The 25338-nt window shown below is 41.4% G+C and overlaps 1 protein-coding gene across 2 annotated transcripts; it reads left to right on the top strand.

Annotated features, from left to right (window-relative positions):
- Positions 1 to 6516: 6516 nt before the first annotated feature.
- Positions 6517 to 24960, top strand: LOC127052125 (actin, aortic smooth muscle). 2 transcript variants are annotated; one of them, XM_050955451.1, is made up of 9 exons: positions 6517 to 6580; positions 9881 to 10057; positions 11981 to 12109; positions 13638 to 13748; positions 17907 to 17991; positions 20091 to 20252; positions 21249 to 21440; positions 22975 to 23156; positions 24817 to 24960. In XM_050955451.1, the coding sequence occupies exons 2-9, from the start codon at positions 9929 to 9931 to the stop codon at positions 24958 to 24960; spliced, it is 1134 nt and encodes a 377-aa protein (XP_050811408.1). In that variant the 5' UTR covers positions 6517 to 6580; positions 9881 to 9928. The 2 variants fall into 2 exon arrangements, with proteins under 2 accessions (XP_050811408.1, XP_050811409.1); XM_050955452.1 differs by lacking the exons at positions 6517 to 6580; positions 9881 to 10057 and having other exon boundaries at positions 11981 to 11989; positions 12074 to 12109.
- Positions 24961 to 25338: the final 378 nt, after the last annotated feature.

Below are 25338 nucleotides of genomic sequence, written 5' to 3'. Positions count from 1 at the left end.
CACAGGGCTATCGCTACTCGCTTGTAAATTGTGAGGGCTGCTCTCATCTTGGTATTCTGGCGCTTCAGGGCAGGGGAAAGCAAATCATGAAGTTCCATGAAAGTGCCCTTATGCATGCAAAAGTTTCACAGCCGCTGGGAATCATCCCAGACCTGCAACAGTATGTGGTCCCACCAGTCTGTGCTGGTTTCCTGGGTCCAGAATCAGCGTTCCACAGCATGAACCTGCCTGTAAGCCGGCGATGTCGGGGCTCGTCCCTCTCAGGCGCGGCGGGGAGCCAGGGCACCTCCTTACACACAGCAGTCCGGGTAGGCCTAACCCCTCAGCAGGCATTGAGGGAATAAAGGGTCTGCAAACAAAGTATATCAGCCCAGGCCCTTGGAGAGGGCGGGGCAGTAGCAGTTCAGGCTCAGGCCTTCAGCAGGCTGAGCAAACATAGTATATCATACGTACACCCACAAGGCCTCCTCAGGCCAGGGAGAGGGGGAGTCTGCCACCCTTAGGAGGGTGGCAGGGGGAACGCAGGCCCTCCCACTCCACTGCGTTCCAGCCCGGGGCCCTAACCGGCAAAGGCATGCTGCTGTCAGTGGGGATCCTGGCTGAAACACACTGACCTGGGTTCAGGCTCTTCAGGAGCCAAACCAGGGTCGGCTACCCCCAGGCCACTTCCGACCTCCCCCTCTCTGGGTAGCTGTCTCTCGCCAGCTTCGTCTGGGGGGTCCCAGACCATGGGCTCCTCTGGGTACCGGTCGTAGGGAGGCTCAGGCAGCTCCTCGGGATACCGGTCATAGGGAAGCTCAGGCCGCTCCTTGGGGTACCGGGCACAAGGCAGGTCAGGCCGACATTCCTCCGGGTATGAGGCAAGTCCGGCCAGCGTTCCTCCGGGTAGTGAGCGCAGGGCAGGTCAGGCTAGCACTCCTCCGGATACTGAGCGCAAGGCAGGTCAGGCCAGCGTTCCTCCGGGTAGTGAGCATTGGGCTCCAGCATCTGTCCTCTCCAGCAGCCGGCCACCAACTGAGCACTTGGGCCGGGCTTTTATACTTCCTGTCCTCCCCCCTTGACTTCTAGGGGGCGGGGACAGATGGCGGTGGCTCCACCCGCTGAAGCACCTGCTCTGGCTCGTCCCTCTCAGGCACAGCGGGGAGCCAGGGCGCCTCCTTACACTGCCCCATTAACACCATGATCTCCAAAGCACCAGGGCCCGATCTTTGAGAGAATTCTTTCTCCATGTCCTCATTACTCTCATCACCGCTCTGCCGTTGCCACCTTGCCTGATTTTTCAGGTTCTGGTTCTGCATAAAGTGCATGATAATGCACGAAGTGTTTACAATATTGATGACTGCTGCATTGAGATGAGCGGGCTCCATACTTGCCGCGGCATGGTGCCTGCACTGAAAAAACGTATGAAATGATTGTCTGCCGTTGCTCTGACAGAGGGAGGGGTGACTGATGACATGGCTACAGGGAATTAAAATCAATAAAGGGGGTGGCTTTGCATCAAGGAGAAACACAAACAACTGTCACACAGAATGGCCCCCTCAAGGGTTGAACTCAAAACTCTGGGTTTAGCAGGCAGTTGATTTCACGGAGGGAGGGAGGGAGGAAGCAAATGAATACAAAACAAATCAGGTCAATTTCTTGTTTTGATCCACTCCATCTATCTTTTACATCTTAGGCTGGCAGCAGATGGTGCAGTACGACTGCTAGCCATCGTCATCTCCCGGCTGCTCACCAGAAGATGGGAATCAACTCACCAAGGTCTGCTAAAAGAGCACCCAGGGGTATGATGATGATGGCTACTAGGCGTAGTGCACTGTCTGCTGCCAAAAGTCAATGAGCTGCTGCTGTGTAGCAATGGAGTCCCACGTCTGACAGCACCCAGGAGACATACGGTGATGGTCAGCTGAGCAGGCTCCATGCTTGCCGTGGTATGGCGTCTGCACAGGTAACCCAGGAAAAAAGGCTCAAACCCATTGTCTGCTGTTGCGTTCGTGGGGGTGGGGGCTGACGACATGTACTCAGAACCACCCGCGACAATGTTTTTTGCCCCATCAGGCATTGGTATCTCAACCCAGAATTCCAATGGGCAGGGGAGACTGCAGGAACTATGGGCTAATTATGGGATAGCTACCCACAGTACAACACTCTGGACGTCGACACTAGCCTCAGTACTATGGACGCACACCGCTGAATTAATGTGCTTAGTGTGGACACATGCTCTCAACTTTAAACAATCTGTTGCCAAAAACTAATTCTGTAAAATCAGAGCAATTTCATAGTGTAGACATACCCTTTGAATCCAACAGCCTGCCAGCAGTTATCACAAACACACACGTCTTACCAGATTTGGTTAATGTTAGCAGTGACCCCCCAACACACTCCCAGTCCCAAATGTTCCTAAAACCATGTGCTCTGCAGTGTGCAGCCCTCTCCTGGATAGCTCAGAGAAATAATAGTTTGCTTACTCCTTTAAAGAGACAAAAGCACATTGTAGCTTATTAACTTACAACTGGGTTAGAAACACCCTTGTAAACACTGCACTGCATAGTAAAAATAAAACAAATCTATTAACACTAGGACATAGGTTAAGTGATGCCAAGAAATAGAAGTAGTGAAGGTTACAAGCAAGTAAAAGTGAAAATGTACTTCTAAAACTCTAAAGCTTAATCCAGCAAGTTACAGGCTTTGTTCAAGATGGTTCCTCTCTTTCTCACCAGTCTTCCTTTTTCCTACCCCTGGCTTTCCCTCAGTTAGGATCTTCCACAGAAATACAAGCTGCTGGCTTCACTTGTCTTACTAGATGAAAATCTGTATAGGTTTCTTACCTATATTCCATTTCCACAGATTTAAAACTCTTTCCACCCCCATTGAAGGACTCAGCTTGCAAGAGCTCTGTTGCCTTATGTCTGTCTAGTGATGGATAACTTATGGGTTCTCTGCCCCTTCCTTTATAAACCTTCAAGAGGGAGGATAACCTCATGCTCTTTTTCCCTCATGGTCTTCCAATACCCCTGCTCATTTCTATGTAAATTGGGCTTCCACTGTTTTTGGTCACACCTTGCTTAATTTCTTTGGAGACAGATGATGTGACATTCCCTCGTGTCTCTGAGAGATCAGTTTCTCCCTTTGGGTAAAAGACTGCAAAGCATAATATCTATGAGTATTCATAATCCCTTATGTAGAGTTAGTACATACAGGTCACATTATTAATCAGCAGTGTGTCATGAGCTTTCATAAAGGATCTTGCTCAATGCACATTTATAATACAATAATATTGTAGAAGTCAGTTGATTTAATTTGAGGTTCAGCCCTCTGTCTTTATAGGCCAATGTATTTTTTGACAAGTAAAATTGAGACCAGACTTCTCTCTCCTGCGGAGTGTAGATGCCAAGCTGTCTCCTCCCACACTTGCTAACCTGATAGCTTTGTTTACCTACTGTGTAAATTGACCTTCATTGTCTCTGCCTGTGACAGGACTGGTCAGAGAAGCAAACTTACTCCTTTGCCTAGGGCAGACCTGTTTACTAGTTCCCTCTGACATGTCTGATTTAAACATATTTTAGTCATAGTTCTAGCATCTATCCACAACTCTTAATACCCATTGCGTACGTATATCATGCAAGAATATTAATGATCAGTGAGTTTAGTTTTCCAATGACATTACATGACATCTTTTAGATACCTAACAGATTATTGTTATAATGAGTGTGTCAGGCCTGACATGTTACTGACAGAATAGAGAGCCACAAATGAGCCTGTGTGACACAGTAATACCTAAATAGTCAAGTTCACCAAGATACATTTAGGACTGGTTTGATCCTCCTTTCCAAGTTTGGCACTCCCATGCGTATGTGGGTTTAGAAATCCTAGGAAGAATGCCAGGTTGTACTTAATTGTGTGTTGTTGTTTTAACTTTATCATTAAATGGCTAACTCATTTTTGAAAGACTCAACACAAGAAAATGTATCTTCTAATTGATGAAAGATCTGCATGCATGCAACATTTCATAAAAATCTCTCTTAACTAGTGTGGACTTTGCAATACCCAAGATTCACAGTCAAATTTGGCCTTTTATAATAGTAATGCTTGTAGCTGTAATGCTCTTGTCTTTAACTTGCTTTCAGCTTCTTGCTGTGAGAATCCTCATCTAAAACCACTTGTCTAAATTAGTTTTGATTTAGCAGTACTTTATAGACAAGCAGAACTGTCCAGCTTTATGGTGCCATAACTGAAATGAGTAGCTTTCCCAACTGTCTTCAGAAATGCAGTATGCAGTGATTGCACAGCATTCATGAAATTATTGTTGGACCTGAGGATATTCCACACCACATTCCTTGATAGCACTTGGGTATTGTTCAGTTTAGACCAGGGGTCGGCAACCTTTCAGATGCGGTGTACCGAGTCTTCATTTATTCACTCTGATTTAAGGTTTCGTGTGTCAATAATACATTTTAACGTTTTTAGAAAGTCTCTTTCTAGAAGCCTATAATTTATAACTAAACTATTGTATGTAAAGTAAATAAGATTTTAAAATGTTTAAGAAGCTTCATTTAAAATTAAATTAAAATGCAGAGCCCCCCGGGCAGGTGGCCAGGACCCAGGCAGTGTGAGTGCCACTGAAAATCAGCTCATGTGCCACTTTCGGCAAGTGTGCCATAGTTTGCCTACCCCTGGTTTAGACCATATAAAAGGCCATAGTTCCACTACTCTTAGTGGAACGTTGCTGAATTATAACAACTGAGAATTTGCTCAATTATCTACTCGGAAGTGTTTATAAAATGTGGTGTTAGGCTTCAAGTGACTTCAAATAGTGGGCCTGATTCTGATCTTATTTTACCAGTTTTACAATGCTGTAGCTTTACTGCGTTCAATGGAATGGCTCCTGATTTATACCAGTGTAAATGGTAACAGAATTGGGCCCATTGTTTTGAAGACAAGGAAGGAAGGAGATGGATGGATATTGGGCCATTCACCGTATGACTGATTTTAAATGGTTTCCTATTTCGTATGTTAAAACAAATAGGGACGATGTTTGGAACTTGAGCCAGAGATTCAGGACACGTGAATTACTTCTTCACTCTGCCACTTGCTTTATGACCTTGCATGGCAATTGCTTGTACTGTCTCAGTTTTCTCTATTTGTAAAATGGGGATATAGCTAATGACTGATACAAAAAGAGGGAGGACATGAAACTAGATGTTTGCAAAGTGCTGTGATCCTTTTGGATAAAAGGATCTGTATAAGTGGCAGAATGTTATTTGGAAGTTTGAAAATGACTGCTGTTCATCTGTGTGAAAGAAAAAGGGAATGATGAACAGTTTAGAAGTCAGTCTGACTGCAACAATGGCAGCTGTTCAGAGATCAAGAAAGTTTAAATAATCAGGCAAGGGGATACATACAATCACATGTGAATAACCTTTCTTGCTGTGTATAGGACCTACTCTCTAGAAGTGGAAGGCACTTCTTGAGAGAGAAGAAAATTGAACTCGTGAGTTTTGAAATGGAAAGAGTCTAATGGCTACAGGGATGTGGCAGATACAAAGCTGATTGTTAGAACGTATGTCACATGGACTGAAGTGAATCATCGACTGAGGGTTGAAGGAATCTTGTACTTGAATTTTGCTAAATAGTCACATGGCTACATTCAGGGTGGGGTATTTACAAAGTCAACCTTTATTCATAGTAGTGTCTGAGATGAGTAGTGTCTCCTTTTTGGACAATAGTGAAATAATGCAGAATCTCAATTACTACTGTAGGTAAATATTGACTTACCACCGTAAGTGCATCCATTAACAAAGCTGTTGCTTATTCTCTTTAATGGGTCTTTATTTCTTGGATTTTGACCAAGACTGTTTATTTTCTATTTAGATTTACCATTTCGTGATCTTATAAAAGTTCAAGAACGTCACAGCCCTTTTGTGATAGACACACTGTATATAATAACCCTCTTTAGATGTAAAATAGTTATCACTCAGTTGGGTGACTTGTTGCTGATTCAACCCCCATTTTCAGGTACAGAGTCATCCAAGCACCAAGATAAGCTGGCTATTTTCTGTCTCTGTTCTACAAAAACAGATAACGTGTACAGTTGAAACACCAGTACTGTACATGGTAAGAACTTTTCCTTTAACCAGTGGCAGCTTCTAGGTGGCTGGTAAGAGAATGATGATAGGCTATTTTTAGTTATTTGTGGTGTAATGAAGCAAAAAGCTTTTCAATAACAGCAATGGATGTGCGAATTATTTCATTTCTTTATTTTATTTCTTATTCAATCCTTGTGTGAGAGGGTTTTTTTTTTGTATTTTAGTGGGGGGAAAGTCTGCTATGAACTATAATGTAGTGAACAACTTAGTGGGAAAGAATCCAGGGTTGTCAGAAATTCTGCCCTAATTTATCCCGTCCTTTAAGCTGTCACTTTGATAAGCACAAGTTGAAAACAAATGTTTCCAAAAATGGCTTGACAGATGTAGGTATTCTGTGAACTCCATTCCTCAAGCTGATATAAATGTAACAGAAGGTGAGATCATTTCACTTTTACAAAGGAGCTTTTACAAATCCTCACCATCTCCTGTTTCGTTGGGTAAGTATTGCCCTGAGATAATTTCACATTGTATTTGATGATTTAACGCTACAGATCTAGGATCTCAAAGGTACCTGAAACTCTTGCTTCTTTGTAAACCATGGGCTAGATCTTGCTTGTCTCAGTCATGCAAATAATCCCAAAAGGACTATTCCTTAAGTGATCAAAATGTAACCCCATAGTTATAATGTGCTGAGCCTCAGAATTATTAAAAAGTACTGCCCCATAGAACTTCACTTCTTTTGTGACTTGGGAGAACTGGTCCATGTAAACTGAGCTGCCAGTTAGTGAGTAACCAGAATTAAAAAAGCAAGGATAATGGAGCACAAAATGAACTTTCTTTATGTATTCTGTTGCTTGCAGTTATTTGACATTTCATAGTACAACAGTAAATGTGCTGCATATTTTGTAAAAGAAATAATGTCTTAGTAGTACCTTTTCAGTACTTAATTTAATTTTGCAACTTTGAGAGGGATGGGCAGGTTTATATATATATACTATGTCATATAATTTTTTTAATATTAAAGATTTGAATTCAGTATGAATGGAATTATGTACTCCTAATGCATACCGGAGTCCACTTATATGGATGGTGAAACTGCACATACCTTCCAGAAGGATTTATTTCAGAAGGGCTAAGTACTCTTGGCTACAAAATGCAGGACTGAACTGCAGTAGATTTAGAACCTTATTAGTGTTTTCTGGCTGGATAAGGACCACATTGGAATCCATGGAATCAATGCAAAGTTTTCTATTGTGTTTTAGTGGGATTTGGTTCAGGAATTAAGAATAGCAAAGGTTGTTTAAAGGTACTTAATGCTTTGTCTTTTAATGCTCAATGAAGCATCATATACATTGAGCAAACTTTACAAAATAGCAATGAAACTTAACTAACCCGCAATGCATTTTACAGTATCACATTGTGGGAAGAGAGCAAAAACCCCATCCTTCACCTGTTAAGTTAACTTTAGACAGTCATAAATCCCCCATGTTATGTTATTGTGCAGGTACAAAATACCAGTCGTATAACTGGTTAAAAATGCTGGTCAGAATTTGTTACTTAGTTTCAAATTATATTAAGTAAAGTATTGAAATACTTAATAATGTCCTAGAAGACTTACCCTTGTTTTATGAATGATGAGTAAAGAATAACAAGTGAAATACTCAATGCAAAACAAAACAAAAACGAAAAATAAAAGTGAGATGCAGGATCCAGGAAATTCATGTTTAAGCCAAGGCCAACCTTCCTGTCTTTGTTCCTTTGCTGGTTTTATTTAAAAACAAACAAACAAACAAAAAACTATCTAAAAGCTCAAATATTTCTTGCAACATTTCAGCCCTGAGCTAAATTGTTTTTATGGTCTAAAACTCCTGAAGCAAAAGTTTACAAGAGAAGTATTGGCTTAAGCAGCAGCTATGTTTAAAATCTTTTTTTCATTGGATGAAAAAGGGTAAAAATGGTAAGAATAAAAGTATACCTTGGATCCCCAAGTTGTAATCAGCACACTATCTTTTCATAACTTTCTTAGAACACCATTAAACCAAATTCCTCCTAAATTATCCCAGTATTTTAGTGGACATTGTTAGTAGCAGTTTTTGTAAGTGAGTTAAAATTGGAAATAAAATTGCAATCCAGCTAATTTTTGGAAATTCTCCTTCCCGTTCCGAATACCTACAGCAGATATCCAAAGAGCTGCTTTCGTGGAAAGGAGCTAATTGTTTATGCTTTTATAGGTTCAGCAAAAAGAAAGCTGGAGGCATGACTCCATCTTGGAAGTATTCTGAAAGTGATGCACTGTGAGCCTATGGAAGGGGGAGGAGAGGGGCGTTTCAGAACCGAAGCTGTAGCTTCAAAGCACTGTTTGTTCAGCTATTTTTTGGAGTTCTAGCACAAGCCCCACTACCACAAGTCTAGTGTTAACCCAGGCTGGGAGGCTCTCCACTGCAGGCTGGACAGATGTGCCCTGTGTTGAATGCTTCAGCATTTGGGGCCTTATGATGCTGAAATAATAAGCAAAGCATGGCTTTCTCACTGAAGATAAAGGGCCAAATTCTGCCATCCGTTATATTTACACAGTAACCCCAATGACTTGAATCTCCACTACCCTAACCTGAGTGGAGGCATAGAGCTTCTGTGAGTTGCCATGGAGGGAGAAGCATATTCTTTCTACTCTATTTCTGCCTGTGTAAATGGAGGGGAGTGCCTGGTCTGAAAAGTAAACTTGAGAGATCCCAAACAGAAGTCTGTAGATGAAATCAAGGCTCCAGTGAAATCAGTGGGAGTTGTGCCATCAATTTTAATGGGTCCAGGATTTCATCCGATGTGTTGGTAAGCTGCTAGAGTCAAGTTGTTTTTGGCTAGTTGAGACAGTCATGTCCCAAGCCACTTCCTAGAATAGCCCTGCTGATAAGGAATTCACCATTTACAAATATAGAATAGATTCTGTAGCAAGCACTTAACATAACAGAGCAGCTGCCATTTAAAAACACATGGCAAACACTTTCCTGAAACTTTGTGGGAGGATTATTTTTAGTCATTCATTTCTCAGATTGGCTCTTACACGCTGGGGGAGAAGGGGAATTTGGGATATGTTTGTAGACAACATAAATGGTGTTTAGCACAACTGATCGTGTTACTCTGACACTCTCACTTGCAATTTAGTGCTAAAAAAATCTCCCAAAACAGCAATCTCAGAGTAACCTGTTTGAATGCAGTTATTACCTGCAACAAACAACCCCCTTCTATGATCTCCACAGGGCCATGCTGATCTGAAGTACTAGTGTTTGAAAGAGGTTTTTCCTCTCTATTGATTATATATATATATATATATAATATGAAAAAATGAATTCAGTCTTAACTATCCAAGTACGAGGAAAAGTGGATCATCTAGAATAGTAATTCAGCCCTGGCAAAGCAGGGGAGAGATGACCATTTCTGTTAATGGGGAGAGATGAATATTTCTGCCCTGACTTAATGTGGCTAATGGTCATTCAATAACACCAAGATGTCTCTGGACTTTTTGGGGGTGCTTTAGAGGTCAGGTGAGGTAAAGGTTTGCCTTTTGGATGTGGGAGACAAAGGTTTTCGTCCAGCAAACCTCTTCAGCATATGTTTACCTTTAAGCAAGAGTAATTCCATTAGCTTCAATGGGTCCTACTCTTGCTGAAAGTTAAGCATATGCATAGGTGCTTTGCTGAACTGGGGTCCTAGTGTAGTCTTCACTGTTTAGAGTTAGTTTTCAAGACTCTCTTTTCCAGCAATGTAATTTCTAAATGATCAAGAGCTGCTTCTGCCCCCAGCCACCTGCAGTAAGTTGCTGCTGCTACAACCTACAATTGAAAGATACGATGTGTGATGAAGATGAAACCACTGCTCTTGTATGTGATAATGGCTCTGGGCTTTGCAAAGCTGGCTTTGCAGGGGATGATGCACCACGGGCTGTTTTTCCATCAATCGTTGGACGTCCTCGACACCAGGTCAGTTTGTTCCAAAAGCACAAAGGTTTATGGTTTTATTTCTCCTACACTGCCCTTGAAAACTTGTTAGGAATGAAATAAGCATAATGTAGGTCTGAGTGTAGTTCTTTTGTAAAAAATGAATTTTACAAATGTTTTTTCCCTCAAAATCAGGGAGAACAGAAAAAAAGATAAAAGGACAAGAACTTATGGAATGGAACAGGAAAGGAAGGCAAGGGAGCAGGGAAGGAAAAGGAGAGACTTGTCTTGGTTTTCATCTGCTAGGAATTAATCAAAGTTTTCTAAAAAGTTAGACCAAATATTTTCAAACTTGTCTGAGGTCTCTCTTCTCCAATGATCCAGTTCTAATGCAGGCCAAATTTTCCCAAGTTTCCATGGGACACTGGTATGTTTAGAAACTGAAGATTTGGGTTGGATAGTTTTATGAGACTAAGCTGTCTTGCTCTTGTTGGAATGCTTTTGCCAGTTCTATGGAAAAGGTATTGTTGGGCTGTCAAGACAATTATTGATCTACAGGAGAACTTTGATGGCCTTTTCAATGGTATTCATGTGCACTAGTGAAACTGCAACTGGTGCTTCAATATCATGAAGAGTGGGTGTAGCAATGATCTCTTCAAAATTTCATTGTACATATTTTCAGCTTTATAAAACTGCATCCCTGCCAGTCAGTAAATGAAAAATCCATCTACTCTCACTATTTGCCATTGTTATTTAACATGACATTGATAGTCCTCTTTTTGCCTCCCATTATAAAACTATCTGAACACTGGGACCTTAAATCATAGATTAGGTGACTAGTGAACCTTCTATGAGGGTAATTGACTAATGATCCTTAGCTGATAGAGGACTATTAGCATACACAAAATATATTGCTGGGAGACCATAAATACTACTAGCACCCAAATTTATAGTAGAGATAAGGTCCATTTATCATTACATTAAGCAATGGTAGAGACAATTAAGCTTCCAATTAAGGTCCTCAATAACATCCCTTTATCAAATCCAAGCAGGACTGATAAGCGTAATTTTGTGGCTAGCAGCTTTTTTTAACTGCTTAAATGTTCTTTAAATTTAAAAAGAAAATACCTGTATTTTTAATAATTTTCAAAACTGACTGCTTTCCACAAAATATAGAATATATTCTTCTACTTGTCAAAAGTGGTTTACTTATTTCAGTAAAAGAATGGATGGAATTCAAGGTCAGGATGTTAGATTCCTGAAAACTAAATGTGTCTTGGCAGCTATGAATGAAACATGATGAATGAAAACCTGCAATACTGTATGCACAAAACATAGTATATTATTTAGCTATTTATCTTGTACATTGAGTTTTATTAATCATTAGAGTTAGCATGTAGTTTTAAGTTACACAAATGTATGCAGCTCAATGGCTGTATCTCCTAAATCTTGAAATTAATGAATATCCAGCTACACATGGAATAGATTTTGACTGCAGTTGTTGAATAATATTGTCCCAAATATCTTGTTCACATTACCTTAGGCAAACAAGATACAGAGACTATTACAAACAAGACAAATTCAAAAAGATTATCCAGGGTTGGATACAGCTCAATGTAAATAATATGACTGAAAGTATTTTTAAAAACTTCCTTTTCAATATGTTGTATAAATGTTTTTCATCTCTCCTGTTGGTGTGTGTATAATGGCCTTTTCAACAAGAAAGAAACAAAAGTAATCATGAAACTCATTGTACACAAAACACTGCCAAGTGCACACAGAAAAGGTGAAAAATAGAGAAATATTTTTTCCTCTAACTTTTCATTTAAAGCTTTTTGCAACAACTAAGGATGGTGACTAGAGTAGGTACAACATTTTCAGACAAAAATGTGATTTTTTTTTCAAGATGAGTGTTCCTTTATAATACACAAAACAACACTAACTTTTGACAACTACATTTTCCAGGGTGTTATGGTAGGAATGGGTCAAAAAGACAGCTACGTTGGGGATGAAGCCCAGAGTAAAAGAGGGATCCTGACACTGAAATACCCCATTGAGCATGGGATCATCACTAACTGGGATGACATGGAAAAGGTGAGTGTTTTTCTTAATTTCATTTTGTCTGAGTCATTATTAATTTGTTTTGGGTAGCATCCACAATGTGTTGGACGTGTTCTGGGCAGAAAGAAGGCACAATCCCTGCCTCCAGGAGCTCATAAAAGAACAGACACACAGAACTTATGGGGAAGGTTGTACAGTACATTAGTGGAACAGTCAAGGTGGTGATTGGTCTTGTCTTGGCAATAATCAGGTCATAGGTTGCTGCGGCTTTTTAATTTTTCCAAGTAGTGCATATAAAATTATTCTTATTATTCCTCAGCTTTAATAGTATGATCTAGAAATACACTGACTTTATTTGCAGCATGTACAGAGTGCTGGGACCAGCTTTGAAGTCCTAACTTAGGCAAAGCTGCTTTTTTACATCTATTGGAATTTGGTCAAAGTAAAAGTTTTAGATTGGAATCCCCAGAATCCCAAAAGAGAAACCTTAAAACATTTTTCCTTAATCTAGGAACACAAAAATAGAAGACAGAAAGGACCGATCTTTTCTCCCAGCCTCACAGACAAGAAAGCATGAAAGGATATCTTTGCCTTGCATTTATATGTTGCTCTCTCTGTGCTTTAGATGATCTAGGCAAAATGTATTGGGGAATTCCAAATATTTAGAGCAGAAAATATGGAAATTATCCTTAAATCCCACATTGGCCTCTGAGCACAGGTTTATTCCTGTTAAAATGTTATAGAAAATGTTATAGAACATTTTTCTGTTGAGGGCTCCAGTTTAGCCACAAATATCCCAAGGTGACAATGCTTCTTTAATTCCTATCAAGTAAGATTTTCCTGGCATTTATTTATGGGTTTTATAATTCTTCCATGGAGTATTCATTAAAGGAAGGTCCTAAAGTGGGCACAGACATTAAGCTGTGCTTCTGGAGAACACATGGGAGAGGCAAGGGTCATCAAAGCCTTGAAGGACTGTCAAAGCTTGCATTGCTAAATATAGATAGCACTGTCTACCACGAAGGATCTCAAAGTGCTTTACAGATTGTGGCAAATAAACTCAGTTACTGTAGAATTAATGACAATTCAACTCTGGGTTAAGGTCCAGGTTTAGTCATTTGATTTTCAAAGATGGTGGAAATCATTGGACTTCATTTGTAAAGCCTACATGAGCTAGGACTCATAATCCCCACTGATGGGGACACTTAGGTTACCACAGAAGCCATGGAGCAGCTTTGCAGCCTGAAATGGAGAATTCCTTCCCTCACATAGCCATGCAATGCTTAGGTCGGCTATTGCATCTGGATTTGAACCTTATTGGGCACAGCCACTTAATAGAATTTGGCCCCAAATCTACTCTGTTATACTCCTGAAAACTCATTGATTTCAGCTCTAAACAACAGTAACATTTGTCTTGTCCTGCATATGTTTTTGTATATGTATATTTAAAATACACTGAAACTGTATTTGAAATGACAAATGCATCTTTCAACGCAACTTTGACCCACCAAGAAAGAAAGCAGTCAGCAAAATGTTGCCCTAAACTGTCTTTTTATTTTAGATTTGGCATCATTCTTTCTATAATGAACTTCGTGTTGCCCCAGAAGAGCATCCCGTGCTGCTGACTGAGGCCCCCTTAAATCCTAAGGCTAACCGGGAAAAAATGACTCAGGTAATTATTTGGATATTGTTGTGTTAAATCTGTGCTGCACGGGTTGTTTCAGCATAGGGACCAAAGGTTAACTGGTCCTAGATACAAAGCTCCCCACTTCTTCCATGATAGGATCAATGGCCATTGGTTGGGACATGTGGAAAAGTTTGTTTTTCTGGTGCCTATGCTGTTCCTGTTCTGTGAATAATAATAAAATATTTAGTTATTACATTTGGAAGTGATTCATATTTCTCAAGTGCCTTACAAACCTTAAGTAATCTTCCCTCACAAGAGTGGTTTGTTGTATTGTCCCATTTTTCTCCTGGGGAATGTGAGGCAAGGAGTCTCTAAAGAGTCTCTAATTTTAGATGCCTGGCTCTGGACAACTGTAGCCCGATATTCAGCAGGGCTGAGATGTCTTACCTCTCGTTGCCTTCGGCAGGAGTTGTGAGTGCTCAGCACTTCTGAAACTCAGGCCTTTAAGTGTCTAGTTTTGGGCACGTACAAACTGAAGCATGTACCTTTTAAGGATGTAGGACTGGAAATCTGGAGAATTTGTGTAATCAACTGGTTAGTGTGTTATGTGTCATTCTGAGTCTGAGCCACAGAGGATGTGAGTTTGTTATTAATCCCTCTATAGAGCCTGGCTCTTTAGCTCCAGCTGTAGAGACTCCTGCTTTCTTCTCTGCTGGTTATCAGGTCAAACCCCAATGTATCAGAGAAGATGCAGCTGTCATGTAAGTGGGGACTTGCCTAGGATTAAATCGCTGTAGGCCTTATACACTCAGGTTGAGCTTTCTCCATCCAGAGGAAATACGTAATTCATTGCTTAGTGCATGTTTTGTGTTTCCCCATCTCCACTGATGATGTGGATCTGCTACAACTGCTGCTAAAGAGCCAGATTCTGTACCTGGGGCTGTAGAGACATAAGCCTTTAACTCTGCTGGAGGTCTCCAGTTCAATTCCCAGTGTTGACCAAGATGGCAGTCATCATACACACATCCACATGATGTAATGAGTTAATATTCATATTTGAATACACAGTATGTTATTTGCATTAATTCCCTCCCAATCAAATCCATTCCTTGGCTCCACATCAAACCATAATTTTCTCTACTTTTTCTCTAGCTCTCTCTTCAAATTCTCCCTCTACTCCCTCTAAACCTGCCCCCTGCACGGTTCCCAACCTGTCCTCTCACTGCCATGTGGCTGGAGCAACACCCACACAGGTGGATGAAGCATTACTCCAGCCATATGGTAAATGTGGGTGTTGGGGACTATGCTCTAGGCTCTAAGCATTGACACACAGCCTAGGGTATCTTGCCCACAACTCTGTAGTGCTATCAGCTGAAGCAGCTTCTCAGGAACCAGGAACAGGGCATTAAAAATGGGAGTCTCCCTGCTAATTTGGGGGTTTAATAGGTCTAGAGGAATCCAAACTTAGATGGCACTTCTGACATTTTTTCTGCTCTGTGACATGACCCCCAAACCATCTAGTAGATTGGCATTAGAGCCTGATCTAGAACTCAGGAGTTTGTGTCTTCTAGAGCACCACTCCATCTGTAAGGCCATACTGCTTCCCTCAGAAATTGGAGTGCAGAGTCACCAGTAGTAAATACAAATATAGATATAGATATAGATATAGATATAGATATATACGCTCAGCACCAAGAAAAAATTGACATGGATCTGCATTTCCCTTCATGCACATTTTTGGTATGCATTTAATATGACCCTTATGTGTCTAATGACTATGTAAATAAGTTAATTAAGCAATAAGACACAGCTCCTTCCTGAGAGGTAATACAGCGTAAGGGGTATTGCAAAGCACATGATGAAGATAGCTGCTTTCAACCACCAGACAGTTGTTTTCACAGCAAGATGTGCTTGGTAGTGTGACCCTGCCATTATGCAGTGATGATAAATTCAATTTTAAAATTTAAAAAAAACCATGATCATGTATCATTGATTACATTAAGCCATTAATTGGAAATGAAATGACAGTAATTAAAATGTAGTTTGTCACTGAAAGGAACAAATCCTTTTTGTTAAACCATAGTCTCTTTGCAGAGATGCTAACATGTGAAATCAAGAGTCTAAATTTAACCCATCTGTCTTCATTGGCTCCCACTGGTGTAGACGCAGGTCCGGGAGGGAAATAGTAATGAGGGACAGAGGCCACAACAGTCCCTCCACTAGGGGGACAAATTGCTCTCAGGAATGTGGGCAGCACTGACTGGGAAAGGGAAGCACTCATGTTATCAGTGCTTGCCCTAATCAGCCTTCACTAGCAGAGATCCTAGCGAGGCCCGTTGAAAACTAAAACTGCTCCACCTGGTGGAAACCTTAGGGAGAACCTGTAGTATGTAAATAGAAGCATATTTTTTAAGGTGGAAATGGTACATTAGGTACCTAAGTGTCATTTGTGCCTTTGAAGATCTGCCCTGTAACGTAGAAGGTTCTCAGATACTATAGCAATGGGTACGCCTGCTATAGGTAAGTAGCGAGAACTTCATCTGTGGTCCCTCTAATCCTCCTCTAGGGCAAGGGGCTAGAACACCACAGAGATGGAAGTGTAGTTTACTTCTCTGTGTGCCCACCTTGCTGAATATGGCCCAATATGGGACTAAGCCAAATCCTAGTGAGGTCAGTTGGAAGACTCAGTTGATTTGATTGAACTTTGGATCAAACCCTAAGCAAGCACAATGTGCTGCCCCCTTGGAAAACTGGATCAGGAGAGAACTCAGGAACACTGCAAGTGGAGCTGACAAAGGAGGGAGGTGCTCTCAGTTTGTAGGAGAGGGATGGTGAGTACATTGCTTAGGGACATTCTTTGCCAGCATTTGAAGAAGTGGTATCATTTGTCTTAGGGACCTCAGGGTCTAATACCTCAGGGGAGGTGGTGGCAGCTGGAAAGGTTTTATCAGAGTGGGGAGGTAGATAGTAAGTCATTCTTGTTTAGTGATTAGAGCAGGGACTGGGAGTCAGGACTCCTGGGTTCCATTCCCATTATGCACTTATCTTCCTTTGTCAGTTTGGAGAGACAAGGTGGGTGAGGTGATATCTTTTAATGAACCAGCTTCTGTTGGTGAGAGAGACAAGCTTTCGAGCTCCGCAGAGCTCTGCTTCAGGGCTGTGTTTCTCAAAAGCTTGTCTCTCTCACCAACAGAACTTGGTTCATTAAAAGATATTACCTCACCCCCCTGTTTCTTTAATATCCTGTGACCAACATCACTACAGTTACATTTGTCAGTTTGGGAAAGTTAGCTACCCTTTCTTTGCCTTAGTTTAAATTGTTTATAACAACGCCCACTTCACTGGGGTGATGTTAGGGTGACCAGACAGCAAATGTGAAAAATCAGGAAAGGGGGTGGCAGGTAATAGGAGCCTATATAAGAAAAAGACCCAAAAATTGAGACTGTCCCTATAAAATCAGGACTGTCCCTATAAAATCTGGTCACCCTAGGTGATGTAAAGCTTAATAAAGAGCTATAAAAACTTCAAAGGAAAGGGGCTATAGAAGTGCATATTGTTTATAACTCTTTGCTATTGCAAGTTCTTGAGGAAAAAAGTGTGGAAAGCAAAGGAGATTTGTGATATTTTTAATAGTGCTTTGACACCAGGATGAGGACAGATGCATGAGATTTAATGGTTTAAAAAAACAAAAATCCCAAACTCAGACTTTTAAATAAAAAAGTAACATTAAAATGCAAGAGAAACATTATCAAATGTATGTAATTTATTTTCCTTTTCATTTTAGACTAGTGGGTGAACTTTACCAACAAGATGTCTTATTTATATGAAGAGTAATATTACTGGAAAAGGTGCATCATTAAATAATAATTCTTTCCAGCTGAAAATGCTTGACAGAACAATAATTAACTTCTAAGTTCAAACACGTATTATTTACAGTGTGTGCTAAGTCCTTTTTATAATCTGAATATATTTTATAGGGATAAAATATATATGCAATGGTTATTTTTTTCCTTTGGGTTGACACAGAATTTTGTTTACACAGCAGTGAATGGATGAAATTTAATTTTAGTAGGTTGTTGGGGAGATGAGTTATGTGGGTATAAACCTGCACTATCAAGTGATCTATAGGTTAAGGAAAGAGTTACTGACTCTTCAAGTGCTTCTGATTGTATAGCCTAAAGATTCCTAAACTCTTAATTGCAGATCATGTTTGAGACGTTCAACGTACCTGCTATGTATGTAGCAATTCAGGCAGTTCTATCTCTATATGCATCTGGTCGAACCACTGGTGAGTTTCTATGGGTGTCAGTCTTACTGTCTGTCTCTCTCATATATGCTGTTATAGATACACTATGTATGTTCTGTCAGGAATCCATAGCCATCTAGGAACTGCATGCTTGCCCTATACTGTACAAGCATATCATGGCCCTTCCTTTCTGTTCCAAAAGTACTAGCCCCCTACCTGTTAATTTATAGGAGAATTTCTGTGAGGCGCATATAACCTATGTTTATATTAGAGAAAGACGATATAAATTGAGACTCTACTTAACTGCACACCAGATAAAAGAAGCAACCACTTAACCAACTGATGTTCCAATTCCCTGGCTTTCTTATTTATTTCCATGTTATCTTTACCATTAAACATATTCCTGACAAAAGAATACCATTGAATCATTATAAGAAAATATCTTGTTTAAACATTATACTTCTCAATTAGCTAACTCAGAATCTGCCGATAAGAGATAATTAGCATTAGCAGAGAGATCCCTTCCGACCACCATTTAATACTGGATCAAGCATTAAGGCCATAAATTATATTTCAGTAACACTAAGGCCTTGGTACATTTTGAAAAAAATTGAAAATACCATCTGGCTTTACAACCTGGTGCTTTACAACAGTCTAGTTCAGGGTGGGCAAACTATGGCCCGCAGGTTGGATCTGGCTCACCAGACATTTAAATCCAGCCCTTGAGCTCCTGCAGGGGAATGGGGTCTGGGGCTTCCCTTGCTCTGGTGCTCCAGCTGGGGAGCAGGGTCAGAGGCCACTCCACATGGCTCCTGGAAGCAGCAGTCTGTCCCCCCTCCAGCTCCTATGTCTAGAAGCAGTCGGGGACTCCGCTCTGCATGTTGGCCCTGCCCCCACAACTCCCATTGGCCAGGAACCACCTGTGGATGGGGCAGCGTGCAGAGCTGCCTGGCCATGCCTCTGTATAGGAGCCGGGGTAGGGACATGCCTGCTCCTGGGAGCTGCTTGAAGTAAGCACTGCCCGGAGCCTGCACCCCTGATCCTCTCCCTGCACCTCAACCCCCTGTCTCAGCCCTGATCCCCCTTCCACCCTCCAAACCCCTCGATCCCAGCCTGGTGCACCCTCCTGCACCTCAAACCCGTCATCCCCAGCCCCACCTCACCCCTGACCCCACACCCCCAGCTGGAGCCTGCACCCCTTACCACACCCCAGCCCCCTGCCCCAGCCTTGATCCCCCTCCCACCTTCTGAACTCCTCAGTCCCAGCATGGAGCACCCTCCTACACCCCAAACTACCCATCCCCACCCCAGAACTCACACCCCAAGCTGAAGCCCTCCCCCCATCCCCAGCCTGGAGCCCCCTCCCACACCCTGAACTCCACATTTCTGGCCCCATCCCAGAGCCTGCACCCCAAACCAGAGCCCTCACCCCCTCCTGCACACCAACCCCAATTTTGTGAGCATTCATGGCCCACCATACAATTCCCTATTCCCTTGGGTCAAAAAGTTTGCCCACTCCTGATCTAGTTTGTGAAAAGAGATCACCTGTTTACCAGAATCAACCTTTGTGGAAAATTGTTGATTCCTTTAAAAGGCTCCATTCTGTGTGTACATCTGTGTGTATTTAATATTGGAAACTTTGATCCACTTTTCAATGAAAAAGATGTTCTTCACTTCGTGCCCTAAAGTGCAGCAACACTACACAGTGCAGTGCACTGTTAAACAGTTGCTATGTTCAGCCCAGAGGAGGCTGTATTTTAATTGTTGATGAGATGATCTTTGTGTTTGTTAGTTTTACATCATTTTTAGTCCATATAGTGCTTTGAATCTTTTGAGACGAAGAGATCTGTATAAATGTAAGATCATTATCATTAGCATCTGTTGAGAGAGAACAATACAGTGCAATTGCAGAATGCTTCATGGTTTTGCCAAAGAATGCATCATGCTTTTGCTTTTGTGTATGCTAACCATTTCTACCACACACAAGCAGAGCTCCATTTATAGTGAAGACAAAAGAGGTTATCACATGAACATCGCCCAACAAGTCCTTTTATTATTGTTTCAGCTTTCTGTTTAGAATGTGCAGAAATTGTGGGTTCTACGTTGGCTGAGAATGTCAAGCTTTTCCTTTTCTTTCCCAGGAATCGTTCTGGACTCTGGGGATGGTGTCACACACAATGTACCCATCTATGAAGGTTATGCTTTGCCCCACGCCATCATGAGGCTGGACCTGGCAGGCAGAGACCTCACCGATTATCTCATGAAAATTCTCACAGAAAGAGGCTATTCTTTCGTCACCACTGGTAATAAGATGCCTTCCATATGCAACTCACATGCGCACGCTAACTCTTTTTGGCGTCATATTGACTGCAAGTATGTATGTGATTTGCTGCACCAAAGCTGTGTTGCAGGGTACAATCCTCAATAGGCCAGAGATATGGACAGTGTGATCTAGTGGGCTTCTAAGATCTAGGATGCTGGTGCTGTGCAGGCTGAGCAGCAGGAAAGCTACAACATAAATAACACCCCCCCACACACCATGTATTATCACAACCATTTTGCTCCCAAGTGGAACTAGTATATAGCTATATTTTTATTACTGTGTTCCGACTAGTGGAATTTGATGGTGGTTTGGTGGGACAAACATGAATTAATCTGCACAATACCCCTAGAAGGAAGTATGACACAATCACCATGATTTTACAGATGGGGAAACTGGGGCATGGAAATGTTAAGTGACTTACTGGAGGCCACACATTGGTCAATGCCAGAACTACAACTAGAGCCCAAGAGTTCCTACATCACAAGTCTGTGATTAATCCACTAGACCAGGGGTAGGCAATCTATGGCATGCTTGCCAAAGGAGGCACATGAGCTGATTTTCAGTGGCACTCACACTGCCCAGGTCCTGGCCACCAGTCCGGGGGGCTCTGCATTTTAGTTTAATTTTAAATGAAGCTTCTCAAACATTTTAAAAACCTTATTTACTTTACATACAACCATAGTTTAGTTATATATTATAGACTCATAGAGACCTTTTAAAAATGTTAAAATGTATTACTGGCACATGAAACCTTAAACTAGAGTGAATAAATTAAGACTCAGCACACCACTTCTGAAAGGTTGCTGACTATGCAGCATCCCTGCACACACACACACACACACACACAAACATGTGTGATAGAATCTGTCCCGAGTGTGTCTTCTGGCTGCCATATTGTATGTTGATAAAAGATACAATTAATGTGATCCTTTTTAAAAAATAACATTTCTTACTTATTTTTGTTGGGTATTTGTAGCGGAACGTGAAATTGTGCGGGACATAAAGGAGAAGCTTTGCTACGTGGCTTTGGATTTTGAGAATGAAATGGCAACAGCCGCTTCCTCCTCTTCTCTCGAGAAGAGTTATGAGCTTCCTGATGGGCAAGTCATCACCATTGGGAATGAAAGATTCCGATGCCCAGAAACTCTCTTCCAACCTTCATTCATAGGTGGGCCTGGGCAGTGTTTACAAAGGGCTTGGTTGAATTGGAAAAGAAAGTTGGGTTTAACTGTAAGAGGAACATTAAAATGTAGAGACTGTTATGTCCTGAGAACCTGTAGTTTCTATTGACTCCATCAGGAGTTGGGTTTGCTCAGCCCAACTGATAAATAGGGAAGTTACTTTTTGGAAAATGTAGACAGGTCTGCTGGTCTTGCTATACATTAATTTGCCTCTCAGGCTAGAAAATAGAAGGTTCTAAGACAGTGACATTTCCTGTTTGTTTCAAATACCTGTATCAGTTCACCAGACTAAGACCAAAGCCTACCAGCCAGTACTTCAGTACCATGAGAAGATACTGCTTCTAGTTCAGACTGATTGATATCAGTACAGCAGTGCTAAGTGAGATAAATATCTGATAATGTAAGAAAAAATATTTCTCATCCATGTGCTGCCTCTGCTCCACAATCAGTTCTTCTAGTCTTCAACTCAGCAAGCTATAAAACCCATGTATTATTATTTTCCAGTAGTTTTATCTACTAGAAAATTATAATAAAGTCAAAATCCACCTTCAGTTTATGGTAGTTCAAGCTTTCCTCACAGAACTCCCATTGACTTCAGCAACGAGAACTGAGTAACGACAGCAGGACTGGCCCATAGTCAATTCAGTCCTGCTTCCCTGGAAGTCAGTGGTAAAACTCTCACTGATTTCTGTCTAGAAGTCTGTCCATTGAAGCACCTGTATAGCCCCCATGTTGGTATCTGAGCCCCTGTCCTGGAGCAGGAGCAGGTCTTTGTGGAAATTCTCTTTTACAGATGGGGAAACTGGGATGTGGAAAGGTTAAGGGACTTGAGGATACACAGTAGCAGAACCACCACTGGTGCCCAGCAGTTCTTGGGCACACAAGTCCATGTCAGAATAAGAGTTCTGAATTATTTGAAAGCATGACACTGTTCAGATTGTACTCTGTCACATGGAAACTCCTTGTATCTCTTCTGTGGGGGAAAAATATCACCACCATAAGTGGGCTTTACTGTATTTTCATGTTACCCAGTTATTCAGATTGGCTTATAAGAATCGCTTTAACAAACTGGAGTTAAGAGTGTGTATTACTTCTAGCTAAAACCAATATACTTGACTATAGGAACGGCAGATTATTGTGGAAACAGCTCAAACAGCTTTTTTTTTTGTTTGCTAAATCATGGCATCAGTTTATACTTGAGGCAATCTAAATTCCAAGCATTAGAACACAGTAGGAGAGAATCTTTCTTGTTTTCAGGTCTATTTTATGTCTGCCATTTGTAATCCTGTTCCCACCTAGGAAAGTAAAAAACTGCACTTAGCTTTATCTCTCCCCCTGCCTGTCTCCTAGCATCTCATAGCTTGTTCCTGGAATTTTCTTAAGGGAGTAATGTCAGCAAATACAGTATGTTTAGGGACCATTGCCCTGATCTGTATGAGTCATCCTTCCATGTTGACAGTAGTAAAGAAATGGATTCCTTAACATATGGATGTAATGTATTGAAATATTATTTTCAAACAGGAATGGAATCTGCAGGTGTTCATGAAACCACTTATAACAGCATTATGAAATGTGATATTGACATCCGTAAGGATCTCTATGCTAATAATGTGCTCTCTGGAGGAACAACAATGTACCCTGGTATTGGTGATCGCATGCAGAAAGAGATCACAGCTTTGGCTCCAAGTACTATGAAGATTAAGGTAATCCTAATACCTTATACAGATTTTTTTTCATGTTTCTTTTGTTAAGAAATCAGACCACATAAATACATACATATATATATATATATATATATATATATATGTATTCACAAGAGAGTGAGTGTTTAATGCTTAGAGCAGAAGACTGGGAGCTACTGCAGCTGGATTCTGTTCCTGGCTGTGCCACAGATTTTTGTGACCTTGGGCAAGTCATCTAACCTCTCTTCCTTATTTTATCAATGGCAGGATTCAGAGACAGATTTGTCAGTTATTGGCATAAAAATGGTAATTGAAACTGTGTGAGTGAATGAGGTCTCCCAAAGAAAGTGTAAAGAGGGAGCCAACAACAGAGCCCTCTGTGACTCTAATGGAAATTGGAATAGGAGAAGAGAACCCATCAAAAGAGACACTGTGAATGAACAACCAAAGAGGTAGAAGGAGAACCAGGAGAGGACAAACCAAAGGAGGATGGGGTCTAGGACCCTGCGAGGTGGGAGGCTCCCAGAGCCGGGCCTGAATGTCTGCACCACAATTAAATAGCCCCTTAGCCTGAGACCTATGAGAGTGAGTCAGATGATATAGGCCAGCTGTGGGTGTCTAATTGCTGCGCAGACACATCCTAAGAGTCCAAAGAGAGTCTGCTAAGCCAGTGACTGTGCCTCAAACTGAGGAGCTCCAGACTAGAAGGAAACGACCCAGGGGAAAACTTAATTTGAGGGTAGCTTAGTAATGAGGCTGGACACTTTGATAAACCCCTAGGGCCCTGGGTCAGCACCCAATGGCCCAGGTCCCTCTACCTTGCGCTGTTCCCCACCCCTCCACCCACTCCTTTGTAGTGACCCAGCTCTGGGGGAGCAATTGGAGCATGAGGGGTGATTGAGGCCACAGTCTGAGCTCCCTCTGGGATGACTGGATTTCAAAAGTTAATAGTGATTTGGGGAGCTTGACTGGAGACACCTTAATAGGGCCTGATTTTCCAAAAGTGCTAAGCACCTGTCCTCTGAGACCCCTTTAAAGTGCCTCAAACACACTCACTTTTGAAAATCTTGGTCTAAATGTATGTGGGGCCCAATCCTGTGAGGTTCTGTGCAATCTCAACTTACTTGACAGAAATTCAGTTATGTTGGCCCACAAGCATCCAAAGAAAGTTAAAGCACTACAACACATCTTAATGAAAAGGCCATCTAGGGATTGTAGTATGGGGTAATATGGTGGGACACCCAAGTACATGTGAAGCAAGTGGTTGTTTTTCAACTAGGTACATGTAATAAACACCTGATGAGCACTTTCTTGGCTTCAAGGTGAATCAAGCTACTAAAACCCCCTGGCAATCTGCAGATAGCTGACTGTTTTGGTCCTTGCCCATTTTTCATTACCATCTTCAGGTCTGATTCAGAATAGTGCTGAGTATCTGCCACTCCACTGGCTTCCTCTCAGGTAATGGCCCATATAGTTAGGGGCCAAATTGTTACATTGAAATAATTCTGACTGCAGCTAAAAGGCGGAAGAGATGACTGCCGTTTTAGCTGTTGGGTGATTTATTTCAGTGGTGTTGCACTGCTGTAATCGGGACCTAGTAAATGTGCACAGACAAGAGATATTACTGTGTGAGCTACTCATTTCTCTGCTCATAAAACATTACACTTCTCTCCCCTTCTAGATGATCGCACCACCAGAACGTAAATACTCCGTCTGGATTGGGGGCTCAATCTTGGCTTCTCTGTCTACCTTCCAGCAAATGTGGATCAGCAAAGATGAATATGAGGAAGCTGGTCCTTCCATTGTCCATCGCAAATGCTTTTGAGTACACTCATGATGTGCCATCCATGATAAGTAACGATGGTTCTCTACACCACATCCCCCCTTGTGGGAAGTACATGCTTTAGGCTTCCTTCTATTGCTTATTAAAACACAATAAATGGTTATCATGCCGATTAGTATATTGTTTGTCTTGTTTCTGAATGAGGAAAAGACACTGTAATTTAACACGCAATTGACAGATGCCTTCCAAGAGTAATTATAGCAATAAAACAATAAATTCTGTAGAACTTTTCCTTCATGAATCTCAGAGCATTTTACAAACATCCATGAGTTAAACCTCACAAAGTGCTGTGGTGTATTATTACCCTCTTTTACTGATGGAGAATCTGAAGCGCACAAAAATTAAATGGTTTCTCCAACT

The sequence above is a fragment of the Gopherus flavomarginatus genome, chromosome 5, assembly GCF_025201925.1.
Source record: "Gopherus flavomarginatus isolate rGopFla2 chromosome 5, rGopFla2.mat.asm, whole genome shotgun sequence".
NCBI lineage: Eukaryota > Metazoa > Chordata > Testudines > Testudinidae > Gopherus > Gopherus flavomarginatus.
The sequence above is the reverse complement of the archived record's forward strand: the minus strand, read 5'-3'. Positions and strand labels throughout refer to the sequence as shown.

Coding starts and splice junctions, on each gene's coding strand:
- LOC127052125 (XM_050955451.1), top strand. CDS start 9,929: ATGTGTGATGAAGATGAAACCACTGCTCTTGTATGTGATAATGGCTCT. Junction 17,992..20,090: donor TGCATCTGGTCGAACCACTG/GTGAGTTTCTAT, acceptor TTTCTTTCCCAG/GAATCGTTCTGGACTCTGGG. Junction 23,157..24,816: donor CAAGTACTATGAAGATTAAG/GTAATCCTAATA, acceptor CTCCCCTTCTAG/ATGATCGCACCACCAGAACG.